The sequence below is a fragment of the Oratosquilla oratoria genome, chromosome 15 (genome assembly GCF_046742065.1).
Source record: "Oratosquilla oratoria isolate Oo_2021 chromosome 15, ASM4674206v1, whole genome shotgun sequence".
Taxonomy (NCBI): Eukaryota; Metazoa; Arthropoda; class Malacostraca; order Stomatopoda; family Squillidae; genus Oratosquilla; species Oratosquilla oratoria.
In genome coordinates, this window is record NC_134791.1 from 46,573,052 (window position 1) to 46,598,986 (window position 25,935).

Genomic DNA, 25,935 nt, shown 5'->3' on the forward strand with positions numbered 1-25,935 from the left:
ACTGTGACTGAGTTCAAAATGAACCTCACCTAGGGTATTCAACCTAAGGTCCATCACAGTCATGACGGCCAAGCACTTTAGCATGGTAAAAGTAGGAACGTGAGTTACTGTGACTGAGTTCAAAATAAACCTGAGGCATTCAGCCTAAGCTCCACCACAGTCATGATGGCAAAGCACTTTACCATGCTAAAAGTAGGGAAGTGGGTCACTGTGACTTAGCTCAAAATAAACCACACTTAGGGTGTTAAACCTAAGGTCCACCACAGTAATGGTGGCCAAGCACTTGAGCATGTTAGAAGTAAGGAGGTGGGCCACTGTGACTGAGTTCAAAATGAAACTAACTTAGGGTATTCAACATAAGCTCCACCACAGTCATGATGGTCAAGCACTCTAGCATGTTAAAAATTAGGCGACTGAGTTCAAAATGAACCTGACTTAAGGTATTCAACCTAAGCTCAACCACCGTCATGATGGTCAAGCACTTGAGCATGTTAAAAGTTAGGCGACGGATCACTGTGACTAAGTTCAAAATGAACAGGGCACAGCGAGGTAGACGTGGGGAACCTGGACCCAGGGGCGAGGTTGTGGCGGACAGCCACATTTGTTTGTGTTTGTGAAATTTCCCCCTCTCATTTCCGCCTGTTGGCGCCCGTACTTTTAGCCTGAGCAGTATCTAAGTACGATCCGCAAGAGCCCTGGTGGCCCTCGACCTGTAGCTGAGGTGGTGACCCAGTCGGGACAAGTAGCCAATATGACCCTGAAAATTACCCACGGATTTGGCCAAAACCCGTCATGTCTCCGATTGGGCCCAAACTTACTCCAGAGGGAGAGAGTCGTCCACAGGGCACGGCGAGGTAGACGTGGGGAACCTGGACCCAAGGGCGAGGTTGTGGCGACCAGCCAAATTTGTTTGTGTTTGTGTAATTTTCCCCTCGCATTTCCGCCTGTTGGCGCCCGTACTTTTAGCCTCAGCAGTATCTAAGTGCGATCCGCAAGAGCCCTGGTGGCCCTCGACCTGTAGCTGAGGTGGTGGCCCAATCGGGACAAGTGGCCAAAATGTCCCTCAAAATTACCAAAGGGACCCACGGACTTGGCCATAAACCGTCATGTCTCCGATTTGACCCAAACCTACTCCAGAGGGGAAGAGTCGTCCACAGGGCACAGCGAGGTACACGTGGGAAACCTGGACACAAAGGCGAGGTTGTGGCGACCAGCCAAATTTGTTTGTGTTTCTGTAATTTTCCCCTCTTATTTCCGCCTGTTAGCGCCCGTACCTTTAGCCTGAGCAGTATCTAAGTGCGATCTGCAATAGTCCTGGTGGCCCTCGACCTGTAGCTGAGGTGGTGACCCAATCGGGACAAGTGGCCAAAATGACCCTCAAAATTACCCACGGATTTGGCAAAAAAAAACCGTCATGTCTCCGATTTGGCCCAAACTTACTCCAGAGGGAGAGAGTCGTCCACAGGGCACAGCGAGGTAGACGTGGGAAACCTGGACCCAAGGGCGAGGTTGTGGCGACCAGCCAAATTTGTTTGTGTTTGTGTAATTTTTCCCTCTCATTTCCGCCTGTTGGCGCTCGTACTTTTATCCTGAGCAGTATCTAAGTGCGATCCGCAAGAACCCTGGTGGCCCTGCACCTATAGCTGAGGTGGTGACCCAATCGGGACAAGTGGCCAAAATGACCCTCAAAATTACCATAAACCGTCATGTCTCCGATTTGGCCCAAACTTACTCCAGAGGGAGAGAGTCGTCCACAGGGCACAGCGAGGTACATGTGGGGAACCTGGACACAAGGGCGAGGTTGTGGCGACCAGCCAAATTTGTTTGAGTTTGTGTAATTTTCCCCTCTCATTTCGGCCATTTGGCGCCCGTACTTTTAGCCTGAGCAGTATCTAAGTGCCATCCGCAAGAGCCCTGGTGGTTCTCGACCTGTAGCTGAGGTGGTGACCCAATCGGGACAAGTGGCCAAAATGACTCTCAAAATTAACCGTCATGTGTCCGATTTGGCCCAAACTTACTCCAGAGGGAGAGAGTCGTCCACAGGGCACAGCGAGGTAGGCGTGGGGAACCTGGACCCAAGGGCGAGGTTGTGGCGACCAACCAAATTTGTTTGTGTTTGTGTAATTTTCTCCTCTCATTTCCGCCTGTTGGCGCCCGTACTTTTAACCTGAGCAGTATCTAAGTGCGATCCGAAAAAGCCCTGGTGGCCCTCGACCTGTAGCTGAGGCGGTGGCCCAATCGGGACAAGTGGCCAAAATGACCCTCAAAATTACCAAAGGGGTTAACCCAGGGATTTGGCCAAAAACCGTCATGTCTCCGATTTGGCCCAAACTTACTCCAGAGGGAGAGAGTAGTCCACATGGCACAAGCTCCAAGGAATCTTCGCCGGCCGATAGTGGCTAGGAGATATATCTCCTAGCTGCTGCCGGTCTGGCATGGCCGACCTCTACGATGACGTCGGCAGGCGGGTTTACACCAAGACAAATACACACATTTCCCAAGTCACGTAAATCTCTGCTTTAAGAGTAGTGCTTGGAAGAAAAGAGGCACACGCACACTTGCTCGCTGGCAAAAGCAGAGGCCCAAACCGTCTCAGAACCCTTAATCTGATCGCACGCTGGTCGACGGAGATACTTTGGACACCTCTCTGTCCAACCGGCCCGCAACCTAACGCTGGCCTCTTCGCTGACGCTGGTGAGCGAGTTTACACTTCTAACATTTACACACAATTTCCAATCGGGTAATTCTCTGTTTTCAGAGTTGTGGTTGGAAGGAAAGAGATCATACAACACCCGCCCGTCTGCCCCTCCCTCGCACCGCCACTGAATCAACTCTTCTGGAACCCAAACCCAACCTGGGGAAAAACAGGCAACGCTCGCCCCACCTGTGGCTCATCAGGAACGCGCTCGCCAGCGGTGGTGGCGAGGAGTTATCTCCTTTGCCGCTGCCGGTCTGGTTACGGACCGATCTCTTCGTTGACGTCGGCAGGCGGGTTTACACCGCCCTTCTGCCCCCCCTCGCACCGCCACTGGATCAGCTCTACAGGACTTCAAGCCCAACCTGGGGGAAAACAGGCAACGCTCGCCCCACCTGTGGCTTATCAGGACAGCGCTCTACACGCGGGAGGTGAACTCAACTCACTCTCCGTAAGATACACACACACACCTCTCACGAACAGCGCCACAACACACGCACAGATATCTACACTTACTTTTTCTTCGACTAAAATTTGCTTCCTTTCTAACTTTCTCTTCTACTACATCTTCTCATTTCAGTTTACCTCCCACAAAGATTTTTCCGTTTTTCCACCTTTCTCTACTACTATGCCTCCTACCATTTTCAAAAATTTCGTTGGTAATCCTAATCCTAACCCCGGCGTCAGCGCTGCCCTCCAAGCTCCCGGTCCATTTCTCCCGAGCCACGACCACCAATAAACCCCTAATCGCTCGCAATTCGCCCGGTGGCAATAGCCCTCTTTTATACGCTACTATCCTTTCGTTTTCTTACAGACATTCTTCCCCTCCCACAAAAACAGATCCCGCGCAAGGTGGTCTTTCCTAGATATTCAGATTCAGATTCAGAGCCCTTGACCTATAGCTGAGGTGGTGACCCAATCGGGACAAGTGGCCAAAATGACCCTCAAAATTACCCACGGATTTGGCCAGAAACCGTCATGCCTCCGATTTGGCCCAAACTTACTCCAGAGGGAGAGAGTTATACACAATGCACAGCGAGGTAGACGTGGGAAACCTGAACCCAAGTGCGAGGTTGTGGCGACCAGCCAAATTTGTTTGTGTTTGTGTAATTTTCCCTTCTCATTTCCGCCTGTTGGCGCCCGTACTTTTAGCCTGAGCAGTATCTAAGTGCGATCCGCAAAAGCCCTGGTGGCCCTCGACATATAGCTGAGGTGGTGACCCAATCGGGACAAGTGGCCAAAATGACCCTTAAAATTACCAAAGGGGACCCACGGAGTTGGCCATAAACCGTCATGTCTCCAATTTGGCCCAAACTTACTCAAGAGGGAGAGAGTCGTCCACTGGGCACAGCGAGGTAGACGTGTGGAACCTGGACCCAAGGGCGAGGTTGTGGCAACCAGCCAAATTTGTTTGTGTTTGTGTAATTTTCCCCTCTTATTTCCGCCTGTTGGCGCCCGTACTTTTAGTCTGAGCAGTATCTAAGTACGATCCGCAAGAGCCCTGGCGGCCCTCGACCTGTAGCTGAGGTGGTGACCCAATCGGAACAAGTGGCCAAAATGATCCAAGAATTTGGCCAAAAAACCATCATGTCTCTGATTTGGCCCAAACTTACTCCAGAGGGAGAGAGTCGTCCACAGGGCACAGCGAGGTAGACGTGGGGAACCTGGACCCAAGGGCGAGGTTGTGGCGACCAGCCAAATTTGTTTGTGTTTGTGTAATTTTCCCCTCTTATTTCCGCCTGTTGGCGCCCGTACTTTTAGTCTGAGCAGTATCTAAGAGCGATCTACAAGAGCCCTGGTGGCCCTCGACTTGTAGCTGTGGTGGTGACCCAATCGGGACAAGTGGCCAAAATGACCCTCAAAATTATCATGTCTCCGATTTGGCCCAAACTTACTCCAGAGGGAGAGAGTCGTCCACAGGGCACAGCGAGGTATACGTGGGGGACCTGGACCCAAGGGCGAGGTTGTGGTGACCAGCCAAATTTGTTTGTGTTTGTGTAATTTTCCCCTCTCATTTCCCCCTGTTGGCGCCCGTACTTTTAGCCTGAGCAGTATCTAGGAGCGATCTGCAATAGCCCTAGTGGTCCTCGACCTGTAGCTGAGGTAGTGACCCAATCGGGACAAGTGACCAAAATGACCCTAAAAACTACATAAGGGGTTAACCCTCGGATTTGGCCATAAACCGTCATGTCTCCGATTTGGCCCAAACTTACTCCAGAGGGAGAGAGTCATCTAAAGGGGCACAGCCAAATTTGTTTGTGTTTGTGTAATTTTCCCCTCGCATTTCCCCCTGTTGGCGACCGTACTTTTAGCCTGAGCAGTATCTAAGTGCGATCCGCAAGAGCCCTGGTGGCCCTCGACATGTAGCTGAGGTGGTGACCCAATCGGGACAAGTGGCCAAAATGACCCTCAAAATTACCGATTTGGCCCAAACTTACCCCAGAGGGAAAGAGTCGCCCACAGGGCACAGCAATGTAGATGGGGGGAACCTGGACCCAAGGGCGAGGTTGTGGCGACCAGCCAAATTTGTTTGTGTTTGTGTAATTTTCCCCTCTCATTTCGGCCATTTGGCGCCCGTACTTTTAGCTTGAGCAGTATCTAAGTGCCATCCGCAAGAGCCCTGGTGGCCCTCGACCTGTAGCTGAGGTGGTAACCCAATCGGGACAAGTGGCCAAAATAACCCCAAAATTACCAAAGGGCACAGCGAGGTAGATGTGGGGAACCTGGACCCAAGGGCGAGGTTGTGGCGACCAACCAAATTTGTTTGTGTTTGTGTAATTTTCCCTCTCATTTCTGCCTGTTGCCGCCCGTACTTTTAGCCTGAGCAGTATCTAAGTGCGATCCGCAAGAGCCCTGGTGACCCTCGACCTGTAGCTGAGGTGGTGACCCAATCGGGACAAGTGGCCAAAATGACCCTCAAAATTACCAAAGGGTTACCCTCGGATTTGGCCATAAACCGTCATGTCTCCGATTTGGCCCAAACTTACTCCAGAGGGAGAAAGTTGTCCACAGGGCACAGCGAGGTAGATGGGGGGGAACCTGGACACAAGGGCGAGGTTGTGGCGACCAGCCAAATTTGTTTGTGTTTGTGTAATTTTCCCTTCTCATTTCCGGCTATTGGCGCCCGTACTTTTAGTGTGAGCAGTATCTAAGTGGCCCTCGACCTGTAGCTTTGGTGGTGACCCAATCGGGAAAAGTGGCCAAAATGACCCTCAAAATTACCAAAGGATTTGGCCAAAAACCGTCATGTCTCCGATTTGGCCCAAACTTACTCCAGAGGGAGAGAGTCGTCCACAGGGTACGGCGAGGTAGACGTGGGGAACCTGGGTCCAATGACGAGATCGTGGCGACCTGCCAAATTTGTGTGTGTTTATGTGTTCTTTCCCTCTCATTTCCGCCTCCTGGCGCCCGTACTTTTAGTCTGAGCAGTATCTAAGTGCGATCCGCAAGAGCCCTGGTGGCCCTCGACCTGTGGCTGAGTTTGTAACCCAATCGGGGTAAGTGGCGAAAAAGAGCCCCAAATTACCAAAGGATTTAGCCAAAAAATCATCATATCTTCCATTTGAACTGGACTTTCCCCACTCACAATCAAAACACAACGACTTACAACCTCGAAAAAACACCATTTGCAACCGCCAATTACAACCACAACATGCAACCACCACTTCCAAACCACTAATTACAACCACCACCTACAACCACGATATACAACCACGAGTTACAATCACGACTTCCAACCACGGCTTACACCCACCATCTACAAACATAACTTACATCCACCACTTACAACCACCACCTAAAATCACCATTTATAACTAGCACCTACAACCATAACTTGCAACTTTGACTTACAACCACCAATTACAACTACCACCTACAACCACATTTTACAACCGCGATTTCCAACCACCTCTTTCACGACTCACAACAACGACTTACAACCACCACCTACAGTCACCACTTATAATCATCACTTACAACCATGAGTTTTAAACACGTCTTTTAACCGCGACTTACATCCATCACTTACAACCACGACATATAACCAAAGTTTGGAGCGGCGCCACCGCCAAGCCCTTTGGCCCAGGCTCCTCGCACCCACCTCGCCGTCTATTGTGCCTGACTCTCTCCCCGTGGGGTATGTTTGGGCCAAATCGGTCACCTTCGGATTTTCTGCAAAATTCATTGGACAATTTTGGTCTCCTGCTCCGATTTACCCGCCATATCACTCACAGGTCGAGGTTGGCCAGGGCTGCTATGGGGTGCATTTGGACACCGCTCAGGCCAACAATACGGGCGCCAGAGACCCAAAAATGAAAAGTGGGGGGGAAAAGGTCCAAGTTTGGAGGGGCGTCACTACCACAACACCTCCATCTCCATCTTCACTTCCTCCTCCCCCATATCCTTCTTCTCCACCTCCTACATTTCCTCACACACACACACAAACACACAAACTCTCTCTTCTTCTCCACCTCCTCCATTTCCTCACCTCCTCCTCCTCCTTCTTCTCGAATAAGGAGAGATCCCTTTCCTTTCTCTCCCAAACAGCGTCGTGAGAGGCAAAGTTGTATGCGGCGGGCCGTAGATGCTTAGAAAGCAAGTAGGACCAAGCTCCGCCTTATATAGATGCAAAAAAACGTGCTAAGGGGAGACGGAACTTTTTTTTCTTTCTTTCTTTTTCTCCGTTGGGAGGAGAAATCTGGTGTCTGTGCAACTGCATCTTCCTTCTCTTGTCTTCTTTCCTTCTTTTCTAAAAGGGTTGATGATTTGCAGAAATGTGTGTGTGTGTGTGTGTGTGTGTGTGTGTGTGTGTGTGTGTGTGTGTGTGTGTGTGTGTGTGTGTGTGTGTGTGTGTGTGTGTGTGTGTGTGTGTGTGTGTGTGTGTGTGTGTGTGCGCGCGTGTGTGTGTGTGTGTGTGTGTGTGTGTGTGTGTGTGTGTGTGTGTGTGTGTGTGTGTGTGTGTGTGTGTGTGTGCGCGCGTGTGTGTGTGTGTGTGTGTGTGTGTGTGTGTGTATGTGTGTGTGTGTGTGTGTGTGTGTGTGTGTGTGTGTGTGTGTGTGTGTGTGTGTGTGTGTGTGTGTGTGTGTGTGTGTGTGTGTGTGTGTGTGTGTGTAGTCTAGTGCATATATATATCAACTAAAAACCATTAGTCCTCCGGCGATGGTGCGTGTCGGTAGGGATAGTAGATAGTGATCTCTGGAAACCCCTGGTCCCAACCTACACGGCGGCCGATGTAACCCCATTGATCGCCCTCCGTAAAATGGGAGTAGCATAGCTCGGCAGCAACCTACACAACTGAGCAGCCCGATTTAGGAACACCATTAATGCTCACCCCACATGAGAAAGGAGGTAGAAAAGGTGCCCTAAACATGGCCTCCCCAAATCTAACCGGACTGTGGAGCCGCCCAAGCATTATCACCCATAAGAGTAAGAATATTGGCAACAAAAAGACAACAACAACATGGAGCAAAAGCCCTTCCAAAACCTAAATCTCCGTTACATCCCTGTCCTGCCGCGCAACACCTCTCAGTGAGCAAAGCGAATTGGCCCGACCCAGAAAAAAAAATACCTACCCTTTCCACCGAGGGCAATACCCACCACCGTCGGCACTATCAGCATATCCATGTACCACAGTTAATAACCAGAACCCCAATCCCACTAGATGTTGTATTCCCGAATCTACACAACTCTGCTAATCAACTTGACCCATACCAAGATGAAGTGGACCCTGCTTTGGACAATCTAAAATTCGTGGTCTTGAAATCTACCAAAGATGACTCCATAACAAAGGAAAGCCCATGTGAGTATGCGACGAATTCGAAGATGAATACGGAACTCTCCGTAATATGTGGCACCAAGAAGACACCTTAACAATACATCTAGAATAAAGAGCCTAATATAACAAAGTCAGAGTCCTAACAACCTTTGCAGGTGCCCCAGTTCAAACAACACCACAGAATTTTTAACTATGGTGTGAGAGTAGTCTATATTCCACTCTACGATGCCACACAGAAGAAGAAATAATAAAAAGAATAAAGAGGCGATCAAAAGTAATGAAATTGCACAGTTCAAATAACCATAAATATTTCAAATATAAAAAATAGAAGTAATAATGACCTTCAATCAACTACAACTTCCAACCTCTCCGGCCGTAGATTATTTAAGTTATGAAGTAGATACATACTATCCACGCCCACGTCGTTTTTTCAAAACTTTGAAAATATTAGACAACATGTCGCCCCCTAGAAGATGTATATTCCTCTGCCCCGGTATGTGGCACCCATGTTTAGACCCAGCAACATTATAAATAGCAAGTAAGACCCCCACATCATCCCCAGATTGCACAGTATACCTACGTGAAAAGGAAGTCTTTTGTGACAAAGGCTCGGAATGCATCAATCCCAGAAAAGCCCGAAAATGAGTACAATCCAGGATGATCAGACCAGTAGTCATGCATGCAGATACACTACAGTTCGTCAGACAAACTCCCCCCTAATAGGTCTACTCAAATAACTACACCAAGAGAGACCACCCACATAGAACAATAACCATCTGTACAAAAATAAAGTTACCCTCACAATATCACATATACTAACCAGTCCACCCAATTTATACACTTTTCTATCACCTATCCCTCAAACAGCATGGATTCTACACCAAATTCTGAACGACAAAACGCGCCTCTATCATCTCTCCACAGCTTCCTACAGAAAACAGTATTACAAACAAAATTACAAATACCCTTGGCTAAACTAACATTTGAAAAGTGAAATATCGTACAAGAGCGGCGCGAGACAGAACAACCAACCCACAGTTAAGTAGGTTGGAAGTTGTAGCTATTTGGATGTCACTATTAGTATGGGATATTGGTCTTTGTACCGTTTACATATATTTTTTCTATATATTCTTATTTTTTATTGTCTTTATTCATTTCATTATTTCTTCTGTGTGGCATCGTAAAGGTGAAACGTGAACTACTGCAATACTAGCGTTAAAAGTTCTGTATTATGACATTTGGATTTGTGTGAGTACTAGAGTTCTTAAGGTTATGTTGAGCTCTTGAGGTTAGTTCTTTTGTTAATTTCTGTATGGGGCCACATATCACGGAGGTTACGTATTTGTCTTCAAATTCATTAAATACTTCCATGGAGCATTTATTCCTTATTAACTCATTAACAGTAGATTTCAGGATGAAACAGGACAGAATCTTGAACATTCCAAGTGAGGATACACTCTGTCTTGGTATGGGTCGAGTTGGTGGCTAGCATGGTTGGATTGACTCAGGAATGCAATATTGCTTAGTGGGATCACCGATTGTAATGCTTGGGTCGGTGGATAACGCTCATGACGAAGGTTATTACCCTTTGAGGGAGGGAGGGTGGTCAATTACTCTGGTGTTACCTTTGTACTCGTGGATTGTTCTCGAGTTTGGGGAGGGGTTCTTTGCTCCGTTCGCAGAGAAGCGTTGCTGGGCAGGGCGGGAGTGCAACAGAGGGACTGTTAACTCCGTTATTGTTACTGTTTACTGTTACCTTCTGTAGTTTTGTATTTCTTCTCTCATTTTCAATTTTCTTTCAACAATGTCTTGTTTTCAATCGTCTTACTCTGTCCATGAGGGAAATTAAACTGAGATTAAAGTTTCCTTCTTTTCTTCCCGAATAATATTACACTTGGCTTGTCAATTTACACAAATGGACTCCCATCTGGAATCCTCAATTTGATCACTAGGTCAGTTCGCATTGACGTCATGATTTCTTTAGTCCAATGATCTTTACTTTTACATCTAAGTACCTCCCCTAAGGGCGTGACTTTACTCCCATGAACCAATTGAATTTTCTCCTCTTCCACCCTTTCTCCAATCAGAAAGACTGTTACAAAAGCCTTAAGCAATACTACTTACTCAAGCAATATCGAAATCAATGCATCACTGGCTTAGTTTACATACTGTTACATCAGCATAATGCAGCAATGAAATCGGGTCCCTAGAGGTTGTTTGTAAGCATTAGACTAGGAGCGAGATCATGCAGTTTCTTTTGCCTACGACTGTTATTTACCAAACATGTAACTCATAGAAATGAAATTCTCGCCACCTACCCCTCTATCTACCTTACTTGTCTACCTTTATCTACCAGCCTCTTACAGGAACCTTGGCTTTGGGAGAGCCGTCACTCTCTTCCTGTTGTTTTTTGTTGGCGCATATTGGTGACATTGCTGGGGACGTCTCTCCTACTAAGTTACATTCCCTACATCGAGTAAGCAGAACGATTCCTGAATAAGGCTGCTTAATGGTGTAGGCTGCTGCCGAGCTCTGTTGTTCCCTGATACCACTACAGGGCGACCATTGGGCCTTCACTGTCTGTTATTTGGGTTGTGAGCATGGCATTTCAAAGACCACCATCTCCGTCATTCATCATCGCCAGAGGACTTTTGGATGTTGTAAGAATGAAGTTGTTGCTAGTTAGTGTAAGAGAAGTTTGACAGTGATTATAATGTCAACTTCATTCACATTTGGTATCAACTCCCGCATGGGAATCAACCGGGCACCACAAGAAAGTGGTGAGGTAGCAGTTGGCTTTCCTTCAGGCGGCGTTCAAATTCTGCTTTGATATCTTGTTTCCCTCTTCTTAGACAGGAGACGAAACGGAGAGGGCTGCAAGACCTCGAAACGGGATTCATAGCAAATAGGTAAATCCTCACCCCCAGAGAGAAAGAAAGAGATAGATTGTGAGAAAAAGAGAGAGACAAACAGAAAGACAGAGAGACGGAGAGAGAGGAGAAGGAAGGAGCGAAGGAAGAGATAGTTATGGGTAGGGGGAAAGATAGTGTGAGGGAGAGGGAAAGGGAGAAAGAAAAGAATGGAGAGGAAGTTAGGGAGAGAGTAGAAGAGAAAGGGGGTGTAAGGGAAAGGGAAAGAATGAGAGAGGGGGGAAGGAAGGCACGGAGAGAGGGGGAGAGAGAGGAAGTAGAGAGAGAGAGAGAGAGAGAGAGAGAGAGGGGGGGAGAAAGAGAGAGAGAGAGAGAGAGAGAGAGAGAGAGAGAGAGAGAGAGAGAGAGAGAGAGAGAGAGAGAGAGAGACGGAGAGAGAGAGAGAGAGAGAGGCGAGTAAGAAACAATGAGAGAGTAGGCAGGAGAGGCACTGAGAGAGTAGAAAGGAGAGACAATGAGAGAAAGAGCGAAGGAAGAAACATAAAGAGAGAGAGAGAGAGAGAGAGAGAGAGTGAGAACAAAGATTTCGAACTGGGACAAAAGTGAATATCTCCTCTTAGATCTGCTGGCTATGGTTAGACAAAAATAATATTGGTTTATATTTTTATTCATCCATGATACAGGTGAGTTACAATGACCACGAAAAGATGGAGTACATTTTATCAATATAATTCGATATCTGTCGCCGCCTTCTGAGATCAGTAGTCTCTGTTGCTTTAGTGTGAAATATGCACAAAACCAAAATTCAATCGTACTCTTCTATTCATTTGCTTGCCAACATTTCAATTAAAAAACTTACTGTTTTCTTCATACTACACACATCAAACAACAGTGCCTGAAAGATGTACTTTAAGAAAAAAATTTCTAGAAGGAAAAATCAAAGTTTCACAAACCAAATTGTTTGATTATCTTTTAGATACAACGATGCATTTCAGTAACGTGATTCTACGTAGTAAAGGAACATTAGTCTTCTCTTCCACTAATTCTCTAAATCTTTATTTCCAGAGGATTCTTTAAAAGAAAAATTTGTGTGAAGAAGTGACACTCACCAGCACCCTCAACTTTGGGTCATAAAGTACCTTATATTACCTTCAGAGTCACACTCCTATTAGGGGGACTTTTTAACGATTCAAATTATGTACTAAAGTTTTCAGAGTTAAAGTGGCCACCAAAGTTAACAGAGTGAACACAGGCTGCACACCAAAGCTGACAAGTCTGTGCAGATTAAAAGTCACCTCAGTGTTCAGACCTTACAGATGTCGTATTTCAGTCTTTTTTTTTTTTACGAGATCCATTCACACATTTCTGACCATTGATAATACAAACACTATACTATTGAAATTGACCACTCAACTAAATTATATTTTCCGATACAAATACTTCATTTTCCTTGAAAAACGTGAGGACCGACCACAAAATAATAACAATAGATTTTTCGACAGGGATTACTTGATCACCGAATGAGTTTAAGATATTCCTTAAGCACGTTACAGATGACTACAACGTCACATTTAAAGTTCTGAGCATCGGGCTTGAGTGAAATTCGAGCACAAACATGTACAGCCAGCGACTCATGTCCTACCTAAAGGCCTTTTCACCGGATACTCATCAACCCACTGAGAAACACGCTGAAGCAAGGATGACTCACTTTCCACGTGTTCGTCCTCAGGAATCCCACCATCAAGATCAGGTCATGAAGTTATTGTCAGCCTCTTGCTGGTTCCAGTTCCACGCAAAAGTAGCAGGCTATCGTTTTCTTTGCACCATTTTCTTAGGAGCGATTCTGGAAGCTCAGTGGTCAGCTGATTTATCGCAGACATGGCAATAAAATAAATATATTATTATTGACATACTCTTGGGCATTATTACACAGAAAAATCTATCCGAGACTAGAGAAATTTAGAAGCGACTTAAATGTAAAGCCGCCCCGGTGGCATGTGGTGTCACGACCGATGGCACTTGAAATGAGTCACGTAACCATCGAAAAACAAGACAAATATTTCCACAGGCACTGGAACTGACTAGGTAAGAATCTGGCAATCAATCTTCACCATCATTCTGTGGCTATTTCTTCACTTCTGTTTCGTATTCACATATACACATCCTCACTTCTCTTTAAAACAACACGCACAATGCTGGTATCCTTACCGAGAAGAAAAATGTTTTCCTCATTCAAATATTTCAGCATACGTCTAGACAAAATGAGAACATACATCCAACCACATTATCAATCAGAATATTTGGTTTTATTTTTATTATCTATTACCATGAAAACTACAATGAATAAAGCGTATCATTACGAAATCCGATGAGAAACCAGAGTATGTTCTTTTTTGGCAACATAGGAACGAATGGTTCGAAATGGTTTGGTCCGTTCAATCAATGTCATTATCACACGCTTGAACCCCTTCAACAAGGATACACTTCATATATTCTATTCCGGCTAAAGCTATAAAATTCTATTTGGTATTGGGTTCACCCTTCAACTGCGTAAAACCACCTGACGTTTGTTAAAACAAAATTCATAAAGTACCTTATATTACCAACTCAGAAGTTGCACTGTATCTCACCCAAGAAATGGGCGGGAACAGGGATGACCCTTCATCCACAAGGAACTGACATAGAAGGGACAGCAAATGGGTGACGGATGGATGTGAAATGCATGGATGAAGGGTGAGTGTAGGCCCGAACTATGTCACCCCCTTGGGAAGGGAAAGGGCCTTTTGGTATATGCATGTATGTATATATGTATGTATGTATGTATGTATGTATGTTACAGAATCCGCAGGGTTCAAAGAGCAGAACGTTCATTCACTGCTGGTTTCTGGTGCTTTGGCAGAATAACGGTGTGGGGGGCAGTGGAGACTTCCCCTAGATGACTGTAGCGCACGAGTTCGGTATGACATTGGGACTCTTCTTTTTGTCTTCATTGTCACTAGTTGGTTCCACCAAGAAAAAATCAGAGAAGGACCTCCTGACGGTGGTAAGGAGAGAAGCGAATCCCAAGAAGTTGCCCTCGTTCGCCTTCTTCGGGCCCCTGCCCTGCTCTTCCTTGGAGAACTGACCAATGTCGACCTGTCGAACGTGACAAGTCTTCTGTTTTGACATTTGACAGTGGCGTTTGGATTTTGAATCCAGAGGTGACCCAGTAAGTCCTTCAACACTCGCTTGCCACATCAAATGATGCCGAGACGTTTTCCTGTTATTCCATCTAGTGCCCCCGTCGGTATATCCCCTATCACGGAATGGCATTGGACGGACATTCCCTTCCATATTTTGCCCAGTGTCGATGTCATCGGCGGAAATGGTTTTCTTTGGCCCCACCAAATTGGAGTCCGAATGGACACAGAGCACTTCCTGGTAGCTGTTACACCGGACCTTGGAGCCTTCCACCCCGAGGAAGGGAGCACTGCCTATCTGCTCTGCTTTGTTGTCGTCGCCGCCGCCAAGGTATTCTGTCAGGTTCGGGTTAGAAGCACTGACGGAGGTCATGTCGAGCGTATCCTCAGACCGACCCTTCTCAGTGTCGAGGAGCGCTTCGCTGCTCCACGACCTGATTTCGTCAGGGTTTTTCTTGCTACTGAGCAAGTGTTTGCCAAGAATGTTCATATCAACGCCGTCACGCTCTAATTCTTCGAGAGGCTCGGCAAAAAGACAAATGTTTTCCTCTAGCACGTCACTGGCAAAATTCTGGATGAGGGATTTCTTCGGGGTGGTCGGCGAGTTAGGAATGACCTCGTCCATATCTCTGGCATGATTTACGGGGGGGCAAAGGAAGGCCGGCCTCTGATTCTCGTTCCCGGTCAATGTCAACTGTATATCTGGTATTCGTCGTTGTTTACCAGTCTGCTCCGATTGGTGACGGGTTCGGAGAGGGGAGTGGAGACAAGTCTTCTGGTGAGTGGTGTAGGCGTAGATGCAACCCTCCGAGTAGGCCGCCTGCTCCACCGCTCTTTGCCTGTTACTCCTTCGGAAGAACTCCTCTTGGTCTAGCGTGTTCTTCGTCATTGCAATGCCCATATCGTACTTTGGAGCAGATGACGTCATCGCCAGACCTTGGGGCGTCCCCTCTCGGTCTAACACAACTTTCTTGTACTTGAGGTTCTTGGTTCTCGGGGTTTCCTCATGTTCGGGACCTATTACTACCCGGTTACCGTATGGATGTCGTCTCTCTGGAAAAGCAAAAATATACAGAAACACGTTAGACATAGCTCTGCTAGCTAAACTTACTTTCATTACTTTTGTAGTGATTAGTATGACAAAATTAGATGAGCTTATCTTATGTAAATACATCTGAATAAGAATGTATACATATAGTCATTATCTATAATCTGTCCCTCGGGAGGAGATAGATTACTAGAGAATATGTACTCCCAGGATACTAAGAGAAGTTTTATCATTTTATCTAAAAAAAAAAAAAAAAATAGAACAACAAATAATTTATCCTGATGGAGAGAAACAGAAAAAGAAAGACACCCGAAGAACAGTTTGGCGGAAGGCATGAAAGAATGTATGACGAAAAAGGGACCGAGAATAGAGGAAGCAAAGAGGGAACTGAGGAGGAAAAGGGGGGAATGGATTAGGTTAGTTTAGGTTAGGTTAGGCTAAGTTTGATTAGGTTTAGGTTAGGTGAATGCAAAAACATTTTAATCTCACATTTGGCGCACAATTATTTCATGTACTTTGGGCTCAACCACAAGAAGACAAATGGCGTTAAAAAGACGGAAGTATCTACACGGTGCCCTGTGAGGGCAAGGGTGAGGGTAGAGATGGGAGGGATGCTGGGAAGATATTTTTTTAATGGCAGATTTATATCAGTAAAGCTAAGTAAGGTTTCTGCCCTGCTAAAGTGTTGGTCTGTGATTAGGGGGAACATTGTGCGTAGCATGCCTTTCGATCTATCATTCCACAGAACATTAGTAAAGGAGATTGTTGTGTGATTTATTGAAATGTGGTCTGCGTGGCGTACTCTTTACCTAAGCCAGCCCTTGACATACGAACCTCGGAAAGTTCCCAGGATGTCTGAAGGATTGTGCCGGTTAGGAGTGTTCCAGTTCTTGAACTTCCTCGCACCTTCAGAAAAAAAAAAGTAAAATCTTATTAACATCACAAAAATTAAATTATGTTAGTGCCATAATGTGTATGGACCAAAATAACTAAATATAACCATTACATACTTAGATATTCGGCATCACCCACAAAAAAGGGGGGGAGGGGGTGACACAGTATACAACACTTCAACGACATGGGACATGGAATGATAGTAACCTTTAAAATATGTAAGAAATAAAACATGCCGCTTTAGTGGCAGGGTACAACTGGTGAAACTGTAGCAAGCGTATGTCTTCACGTCAAACATTTACGATACGAATAAGGTCTACAATGAGGTCGTAAATGCCTCATTCATGTCGTAAATCTACGACCCAGAGATATACGACCTCCACAGCTCCTTCGTCAAAGACATCAACTACTATGATACTTGCAAGTGGAGGAAACTGTACATAAATAATGGAAATCATAATCAAAGCCGGAATACATTGATACGGGACAAGGTAGCTGCGTTAAACCAATCGTTGCCCGTGATATCATTCTGACTAACGTCAAGTAATTTCACTTAGAAGGGAGGGTGCGACTGAACTCATGTCCTTAATCACTATACATTTAGTGACTTCGTCACTATTAGGGAATGTATGGCGTCTGTGGGAGAACTCCTGTGCGGTTTTTTTTTTTTTTTATAAAAAATTTCGCCCGAATAGTCTAAATTGAAGCAGCTGCTCCCAGTTTTGTTTTCTGTAACCCAACTTGCCGATAAAATGAGCATGAATTAAGTACAACCGCTCTCAAAAGACATGTCTCTTCCGAAGATGACTAAGCAAATACAATGGCTAGAAGATGTTGCATCTATATTTAACGTTTGTCTTTAAGAATAATCCTTATAATGAAGTGCAGCTTCAGTATAAACAATCTGATCAGCTCTGTAGCGATGATAATTACTAGTTTGAGTTTCACTGATTGAAAACCTGCCTACCTACCTACCACAAAGACTGGGTAACGGACCTTGGAGCTATCCACATAGCCTATATATATATATATATATATATATATATATATATATATATATATATATATATATATATATATATATATATATATATATATATATATATATATATATCAGGACAATACACTGGACCGCCATCCACTGTGTTAAAGTGGGCAGGTGCGCCTAGGGGCATTTCTCGCTTGCATGCTACTTGCTTTGCCGCCGCTTTTCACTCGAGTAGGAACGACTTCGGTTACGCGCTTCTGCTCTTCAAATTTCCAAAGGTCAAATTACTCTTCTTGCGTCATATAGTGAGAAGCTGAATGACAGACTAAAAGAAGTTAAACCTAGAATACGAATGTTAGAAGACACATTGTTGAGACGTTCTTATGGAAATCTAGAATATTGTAACCAAAGTCGTTTCTATCCAAACGAAGTAGCAAAAGCAAGTAGCATGTTAACCGCCTGGTGTGCCGCCGCCGCCACCTGTTGAGTATGAGCAGTCGCTGGTTGTCACTGTGGTGACTGGACTGTCTGTATGTCTTCAAATGGGGCACGATGGCTCAAGCTGACGGACAGAGATTCTGGGCCCTGTCCAGAGGGGCCAACTGTCGGACACTCACAGCTCCACATCTAGACAGAGGTGAGAATGTTGACTTGAAGAGCAGCGGGAGCTAATTCTCTCCGACGTACATGCCGCAAGACTACAGCATGCAGATACCCATCGTTGGTCGCCTCGGCAGCGATGATTGTATTTGCAGCTAAATTCAAGACGGGAAGGAGAGATGTTTGACCGCGACTGTACGAGTAGTCACCGACATCGGGATTGCCGTTAGGTCAGAACATGGCTGAGTAGCCTAATGCGCAGCTGACAATTACGACACCACCGTATTTTAACTATTTTTGGGAGCCAAACAAAACAGGAAATGTAACTAATCTGTTATTTTTATATTCACACACACACACACACACACACACACACACATATATATATATATATATATATATGTATGTATGTATGTATATACATATATATATATACATATATACATATATATACATATATAAACTAAGTTGAAAGGGAAGGGTGAGTGTAAGTTTGGGAGTGTAAGTGGGAGGTTATCAGGAGTGAAGAGAGGGCGAGGGAGGGAAGGGGTGGCTATTCTAGTAAGTGAAGAGATAGGTAAACGGGTAGTGGAGTGGAAGGAGGTTTCCTCAAGGATAATGTGGATGAAGGTGAAACTGGGAAAGGAGATGTGGGTCTTTGTAAGTGTATATGGGCCTGGCAGTGAGAAGAGTGTAGAAGAAAGGGAGGCCTTTTGGATAGATTTAAATGAGTGCATAGAGGATTTAGGGAGAAATGTCAATGTAATAGTACTAGGAGACCATAATAGGGTAGGAAATTGTCCAATTGATGGAGTGGTTGGGAAATGTGGAGTTCCAGGAAAGAATCGTAGTGGACAGTTGATGGTGGAAATGTGTCTAGAAAGAGAGTTGATGATAGCAAATACAGTGTTTCGGAAGAAAGTCAAGCATAAGTACACATGGGAGAGGGTGGTGGATGGAAGGGTGGTAGATAGAGCGTTGATGAATTATGTAGTGGTAAATAGGACTATGATAGGAAGAGTTAAGGATGTACATGTGCTAAGGGGAGAGGGTGGGGGAATATCAGATCATTTTTTGGTGGAAGGTAAGTTGAGAGTGGAGGATAGATGGAGAAAGAGGAAAGGGACAAAAGGTAGGGAGGTGCTTAGAGTGAACTCTTTAAATGAAAAGGAAAAGGAGAAGGAGTAAAAGAAGAAGCTGAAGGAGGAGTGGGAGGGAGTGAAGGATAGAGTAGAGCTGTGTGTGGAGGAGGAATGGGGATGGTTCAAGGAGGGGGTCACAAAGTGTGCAAGGATGGTGTGTGGAACAAGAAGGACAGGAGGAAATAGAAGGAAGGGTAGTGAATGGTGGGATGAGGAAACAAAAAAGGTTGTAGAAGAGAAGAAGCGAGCTTTCACAGATTGGTTACAAAATAGGACGAGGGAGTCATATGAGAGGTACAAAGAAAAGAAAAGAGAAGTAAAACAAAAGGTAAAGGAGGCAAAGAGGAGAGCAGATGTGAAGTGGGGTAAGAGTATGACAGAAAATCTTGAAAGTAATAAAAAGATGTTTTGGAAAGAAATTAAGAAAAGAAGAGGAGGCGAATCAAGTAGAGAAGAAAAGGTAAAAGGTGCAGATGGAGAGATGATAATGGAAGAGAAGGCAGTAAGGGGAAGATGGACAGAATATTTTAGGGAGTTGCTAAATGTGAAGGAGGATAGGGAGGGAAAGATAGTTGCAGTGGGAAATGCTAAGAAAATGAAAGTGATGATTGAGGAAAATGGAGGAGAAATAAGGAAAGATGAAGTGAAGGCAGTTGTTAAGATGATGAAAGCAGGTAAGGCACCTGGTCTGGATGGATGCCATGCAGAATATCAAAAAAAAAAAAAAAAAAAAAATACGGAGGTACAGTGATGGTGGACTGGATGGTGAGGTTATTTAATGTTTGCTGGAGAGAGGGTAGAGTGCCGGAGGACTGTGGGAGTGCCTGTATAGTTCCACTTTACAAGGGAAAAGGGGACAAGTGTGAGTGTAGTAGTTTCAGAGAGATTAGCTTGTTAAGTGTAGTTGGGAAGGCTTATGGGAGGATCTTGATTGAGAGGATTAGGAGAGGAACAGAGGGAGTAATTGGTGAGGAACAGTGTGGATTTAGGACGGGTAGAGGTTGTGTAGATCAGATCTTTGTGGTATGACAAATATGTGAGAAAGCTATAGGAAAGGGGAAGGATGTTTTTGGGCTTTTATGGATCTGGAAAAGGCTTCCGACAGGGTAGACAGAAAGGCACTGTGGGAGGTTATGCAGATATATGGGATAGGAGGAAAGCTTCTAGGAGCTGTCAAGAGTTTTTATGAGAGTAGTAGAGCTTGTGTCAGGATTAGAAATGGAGAGAGTGAGTGGTTCGAGGTAAAGGTGGGACTTCGTCAAGGATGCATTATGTCGCCCTGGCTGTTCAACTTATACATGGATGGGGTAGTGCGAGAGGTAAATGCAAGGGTAGTGGGTCAGGGATTGGAGATGGTTAAAGAAAATGGAGAAAAGTGGGAGGTGAGCCAGCTGTTGTTTGCGGACGACACTGCACTTGTGGCAGGATCGGAGGAGGGACTGAGGAAGTTGGTGACAGAGTTTGGGAGAGTATGTGATAGAAGAAGGCTAAAGATAAATGTGGGTAAAAGTAAGGTGATGAGATGTACATGGGGTGAAAGTGGCAGTAGACTGGAAGTGAGCATTAAGTGAGAGCGACTGGAGGAAGTGGATAGTTTTAGATACTTGGGTGCAAATGTGGCAGGAAAAGGTGGAGTGAAGGTGGAGGTAGAATGTAGATTGAGAGAAGCGAGTAAATGCCTTGGTGGATTAAAGAGGAATAGACATTTGGGAATGGATGGTAATAGGAGACTGTATGAAGGAGTGATTGTGCCAACAGCACTGTATGGGGCAGAAACATGGAACATAAGAGAGGAAGAGAGAAGGAGTTTGAATGTGTTTGAGATGAGGTGTCTGAGAAGTATGATGGGGGTTACTAGGCTAGATAGAGTGAGAAATGAGGAGGTGAGGAGAAGAACGGGAATGGAAAGGGAGTTGGGAGATAGGGTTGATGAAAGAGTATTAGGATGGTTTGGACACATGGAAAGAATGAGTGAAGAAAGACTAGTAAAAGAGGTATGGAAGGCAGATGTGGAGGGAGTGAACATGAGGGGACGTCCTAGGATGAGGTGGATGGATGGGGTGAAGGGGGCATTGGGGAAGAGGGGAATGTCTGTTGAGGAAGGACGGGAGAGGACAGAAGACAGAGGTGAATGGAGAATGGTTGTATATGGATGATGTTCTGATGCATGAGGTGGAATGGGCGGGGGGATGGGGGGTGAGGTAGTATGTGTGAGCAAAAATTGTCGCAGCCCGAAGGGATTTCTCCCCGCCCTTTCCTTTTATGCATGGGGGGACGGAGAGGAGGGGGGTCGCCGATTTAATGAAGCGGCCTTGCTGTGTATGTGCTGTGTCTTGCGACACTGCTTCTGACCCAGGGCAGTGGACAAGGTGCAGGGATGACCCGTCATCCAGGAGGTGCTAAGATAAGAGGGAGGGTGGAGGGGTGTGGAGTGTATTCAGGGATGGAATGGGTGGGAATTATTTTATGCCTTTTCCTTTTTGGCTACCTCCCTTGTAAGGGGGAAAGAGTCTTGGTATATGTATGTATGTATGTATATATACATATATATATGTGTGTGTGTGTGTGTGTGTGTGTGTGTGTGTGTGTGTGTGTGTGTGTGTGTGTGTGTGTGTGTGTGTGTGTGTGTGTGTGTGTGTGTGTGTGTGTGTGTGTGTGTGTGTGTGTGTGTGTGTGAACAATTACTTCAACCAGCATGTCTCACTGCAGCTTATTTGAGAGTTGGGACGCGCAACCCTGAAATACTCGTAGCGCTGGCGACGGCGAGCCTCCGGTAGTTACTTTGGTCGGTGACTGTATAACTTGTGTGCGAACACCGCTGATTAAAAGAGAAAATTACGCACCAACATTCTAATCGTAACAGAAAAGAAAAAATGAAAGTCCACATGAATCTTGTTAATAAAAGCGAGCAGGAAGACATGCAAAATAAGAGGAAAAAAATCACATGTAATTAGGTGAAGCGTTCTCATGCAAGCAATTTTTATTTAGCTAAGCACGGAACCAGTGGGAAAAAAAGAGGGAAAAAATCGATTAAGTTTCTCATATTTCAATTTGTTAACGCGACGTGCAAATACCAGCCGACTTTATTCAGCTGAAGGTGAGGAGGGAGGGAAGGGAGCTATCTCCCTCCACCCCGACCACGCCTTCGGCCCCCCCCCCCAGAATTCCCGTTCAGACGGGGGTCCGACCCATTCCTACATCAAATTTCCTAAATTGCGCTACACAAAAAAATCTATCAATTGTGTAGGCTTACGAAAAATCGTAGTTCCCTCATTTCTACGATCTCTGGACCAAACCCATTTTTTTTTTTTTTTATCAACCTATTTTCATTCATATTTCTTTCAGATAAAGTCTGCTGACAACCGGAGACTGACCTCCTTGGACAGATGACAACAGGTGAGTAATCCTCTCCTATATAAAAAAAAAAAGTGAAGATTTATTCTAAAATAAAAATTGCAGGAGAAAATCTAATCTAAGAAAAGGTGACATGCAGATGCATTAAAACCGACTTAGTATACAGCTTTAGACCCTTTCCTTTAGGTTAGGTTAGGTTACGATAGGTTAGGTTACGATAGGCTGGGCTAGGCTAGGCTAGGTTAGGTTAGGTCGGGTTAAGTTGGGTTAGGTCAGGTTGGGTTTAGTTTGGTTCAGTTAAAGTTTGCGCAGGTTAGGTTCTGAAAGCCTAGGAAGGGATACGAAGGCAGGAAAGGGACCTGTTACGAAAGGTTCCTATTGTAGCTGTAAACGTTATCATAGCTTTTTCTTCCCACAGTTTAGATAGCTAAATGAGGAAAAGTCACATGTAAAATCCAATAAAGCAGAGAAAAACACGGACGGAACATACATTGACTACAACACTACAGACTAATGCCAAGAATTACAGAACAATGGAAAAAAGGTAATGCACGTAAATTCAAGTCAACCACATAAAGTACTGTACACAACGCCTTCCTTTCTACAGAGACCAAATAAACAAACCCTAGCTTACATCGTAGACAGAAAACACACCCATACGCAGACGAAAGAGTTTTATCTCAGCCTTTCGAAGTCCACTCCTCTAAGCGACTGGTGTAGAGACAGATGTATTACGGCAGTCAGCAAAGCTGCTCAGCATCAGTTGGTGGTCGTCAGGTAAGGTGAGATTGGGTTAGGTTAAGTTAGGTCGGGTTGGACTGGATTTGATTTGATTGGGTTGGGTTGGGTTGGGTTGGGTTGGGTTGGGTTGGGTTGGGTTGGGTTGGGTTGGGTTGGGTTGGGTTGGGTTGGGTTGGGTTGGGTTGGGTTGGGTTGGGTTGGGTTGGGTTGGGTTGGGCTAGGTTGGGTTGGGTTGGGTTGGGTTGGGTTGGGTTGGGTTGGGTTGGGTTGGGTTGGGTTGGGTTGGGTTGGGTTGGATTGAGTTAGGTTGGTTTGGGTTGGGTTGGATTGGGTTGCATTAGGTTAGGATAGGTTAGGTTAGGTTAGGTTAGGTTAGGTTAGGTTAGGTTAGGTTAGGTTAGGTTAGGTTATGTAGGTTAGATTAAGTTAGCTTAGGTTTGGGTTGGTTTGGGTTGGGTTGGGTTAGGTTGGGTTAACATAGATAAGCTTAGCTTAGCTTTGTTTAGCTTAGGTTTGGGTTGAGTTGGTTTGGGTTGGGCTGGGTTAAGTTGAGTTAACTTAGATTAGCTTAGCTTAGCTTAGTTTAGCTTAGCTTAGGTTTGGTTAGTTTATTTCTGGTTAGGCTAGGATTGGTTAGGTTAGATTAGATCTAGTTAGATTAGGTTAAACCTAGTTGGATTAAGTTTGATTTGGTTAGGTTAGGTAAGTTAGATTTAGACTAAGCTGGATTTGGTTAGGTTAGATTAGATATAGTTTGGTTTGCTTTGGTTTGGTTAGGTTAGATCAGGTTAGTTTAGGATAGGTTAGGTTTGGCTTTATTTGGTTTGGGTAGTTTATGTTAGGTTAGGTTTGAAACAGTTAGGTTTTGTTAAGCTACGAATGGTTAGTTTAGATTAGGACAGACTTTATTAGGTTTATTTTGGCTTATGTTTAATTTGATTAGGTTAGGGTTGGTTTGGTTAGGTGAGGTTACACTTATTTAGGTTTGGTTTGATTAGGTACTTAGGTTTACTTTGGTTAGGTTAGGTTAAGATAGATTAGGGTGAATTAGGTCAGGTTAGGCTAGAATAGGTTCAGTTACATTAGGTTCGGTTATAGATTAGGTGTTAGTTGGGAGACCAGAGGTGTTGAGCGCTTTGATTTTGATGTGTTCCGCCGCTGGTTGCGAAGTGTCTTGCAACACAGGAACAGCTGCAACAGTCAACAACAGCCGAGACTCTCAGGCTTGCTTATGAACAAAACCCTCTTTAGGTTACCTACAATCAAAATTCCCCAAATGACATATTTATTATTGTTGTCACTACTGTCATTATCATTATCATTGTTATTATTACTATTATCATTATTATCATCATCATCATCATCATCATCATCATCATCATCATCATCATCATCATCATCATCAATTATTATTATTATTATTATTATTATTATTATTATTATTATTATTATTATTATTATTATCATTATTGTTATTATTATTATTATTATTATTATCATTATCATTATCATTATTATTATTATTATTATTATTATTATCATTATTATTATTATTATTATTATTATTATTATTATTATTATTATTATTATTATTATTATTATTATTACTATTATTATTATTATTATTATTATTATTATTATTATTATTATTATTATTATTATTATTATTATTATTATTATTATTATTATTATTATTATTGTTATCGGAGGAGGGATTGAGGAAGTTGGTGACAGAGTTTGGGAGAGTATGTGATAGAAGAAGGCTAAGGATAAATGTGGGTAAAAGTAAGGTGATGTGATGTACAAGGGGTGAAAGTGGCAGTAGACTGGAAGTGAGCATTAAGGGAGAGCGACTGAAGGAAGTGGATAGTTTTAGATACTTGGGTACAAATGTGGCAGGAAAAGGTAGAGTGAAGGTGTAATGAGGAATAGACAATTGGGAATGGATGCTAAGAGGAGACTGTATGAAGGAGTGATTGTGCCAACAGCACTGTATGGGACAGAAACATGGAACATAAGAGAGGAAGAGAGAAGGAGTTTGAATGTGTTTGAGATGAGGTGTCTGAGAAGTATGATGGGGGTTACTAGGGTAGATAGAGTGAGAAATGAGGAGGTGAGGAGGAGAACAAGGGTGAAAAGGGAGTTGGGAGATAGGGTTGATGAATGAGTATTAGGATGGTTTGGACACATGGAAAGAATGAGTAAGAAAGACTAGTAAAAGAGGTATGGAAGGCAGATGTGGAGGGAGTGAACATGAAGGGACGTCCTAGAATGAGGTGGATGGATGGGGTGAAGGGGGCTTTTGGGAAGAGGGGAATGTCTGTTGAGGAAGGAAGGGAGAGGGCAGAAGACAGAGGTGAATGGAGAATGGTTGTATATGGATGATGTTGTGATGCATGAGGTGGAATGGGTGGGGGGATAAGGGGTGAGGTAGTATGTGTGAGCAAAATTTGACGCAGCCCGAAGGGATTTCTTCCCGTCTTCTTTTATGCATGAAATTTAATAGAGTGTAGTTTGATTCATACCACCAGTAATCAAAATACCAACCTTCATAAAGGCTTATACAAACTTGATAATTTTATTTGTCAAGAAATTAGTAAGATGATATCAGGTAAATTGTAACCCATCGACACTATGTGACCCTGGCG

The 25,935-nt window shown here is 44.5% G+C and overlaps 1 protein-coding gene across 5 annotated transcripts in view; it reads right to left on the reverse strand.

Annotated features, from left to right (window-relative positions):
* Positions 1–12,475: 12,475 nt before the first annotated feature.
* LOC143033438 (uncharacterized) overlaps positions 12,476–25,935 on the reverse strand; it is a 125,325-nt gene continuing 111,865 nt past the window's right edge. For all 5 annotated transcript variants that reach the window (XM_076198883.1, XM_076198879.1, XM_076198877.1 and 2 more), the window contains 2 exons: positions 16,403–16,474; positions 12,476–15,573 (listed from right to left, as the gene is read on the reverse strand). In XM_076198883.1, coding sequence (XP_076054998.1) covers positions 14,273–15,573; positions 16,403–16,474 — 1,373 coding nt within the window. In that variant the 3' untranslated portion in view covers positions 12,476–14,272. The remainder of the gene's footprint in view (positions 15,574–16,402; positions 16,475–25,935) is intronic.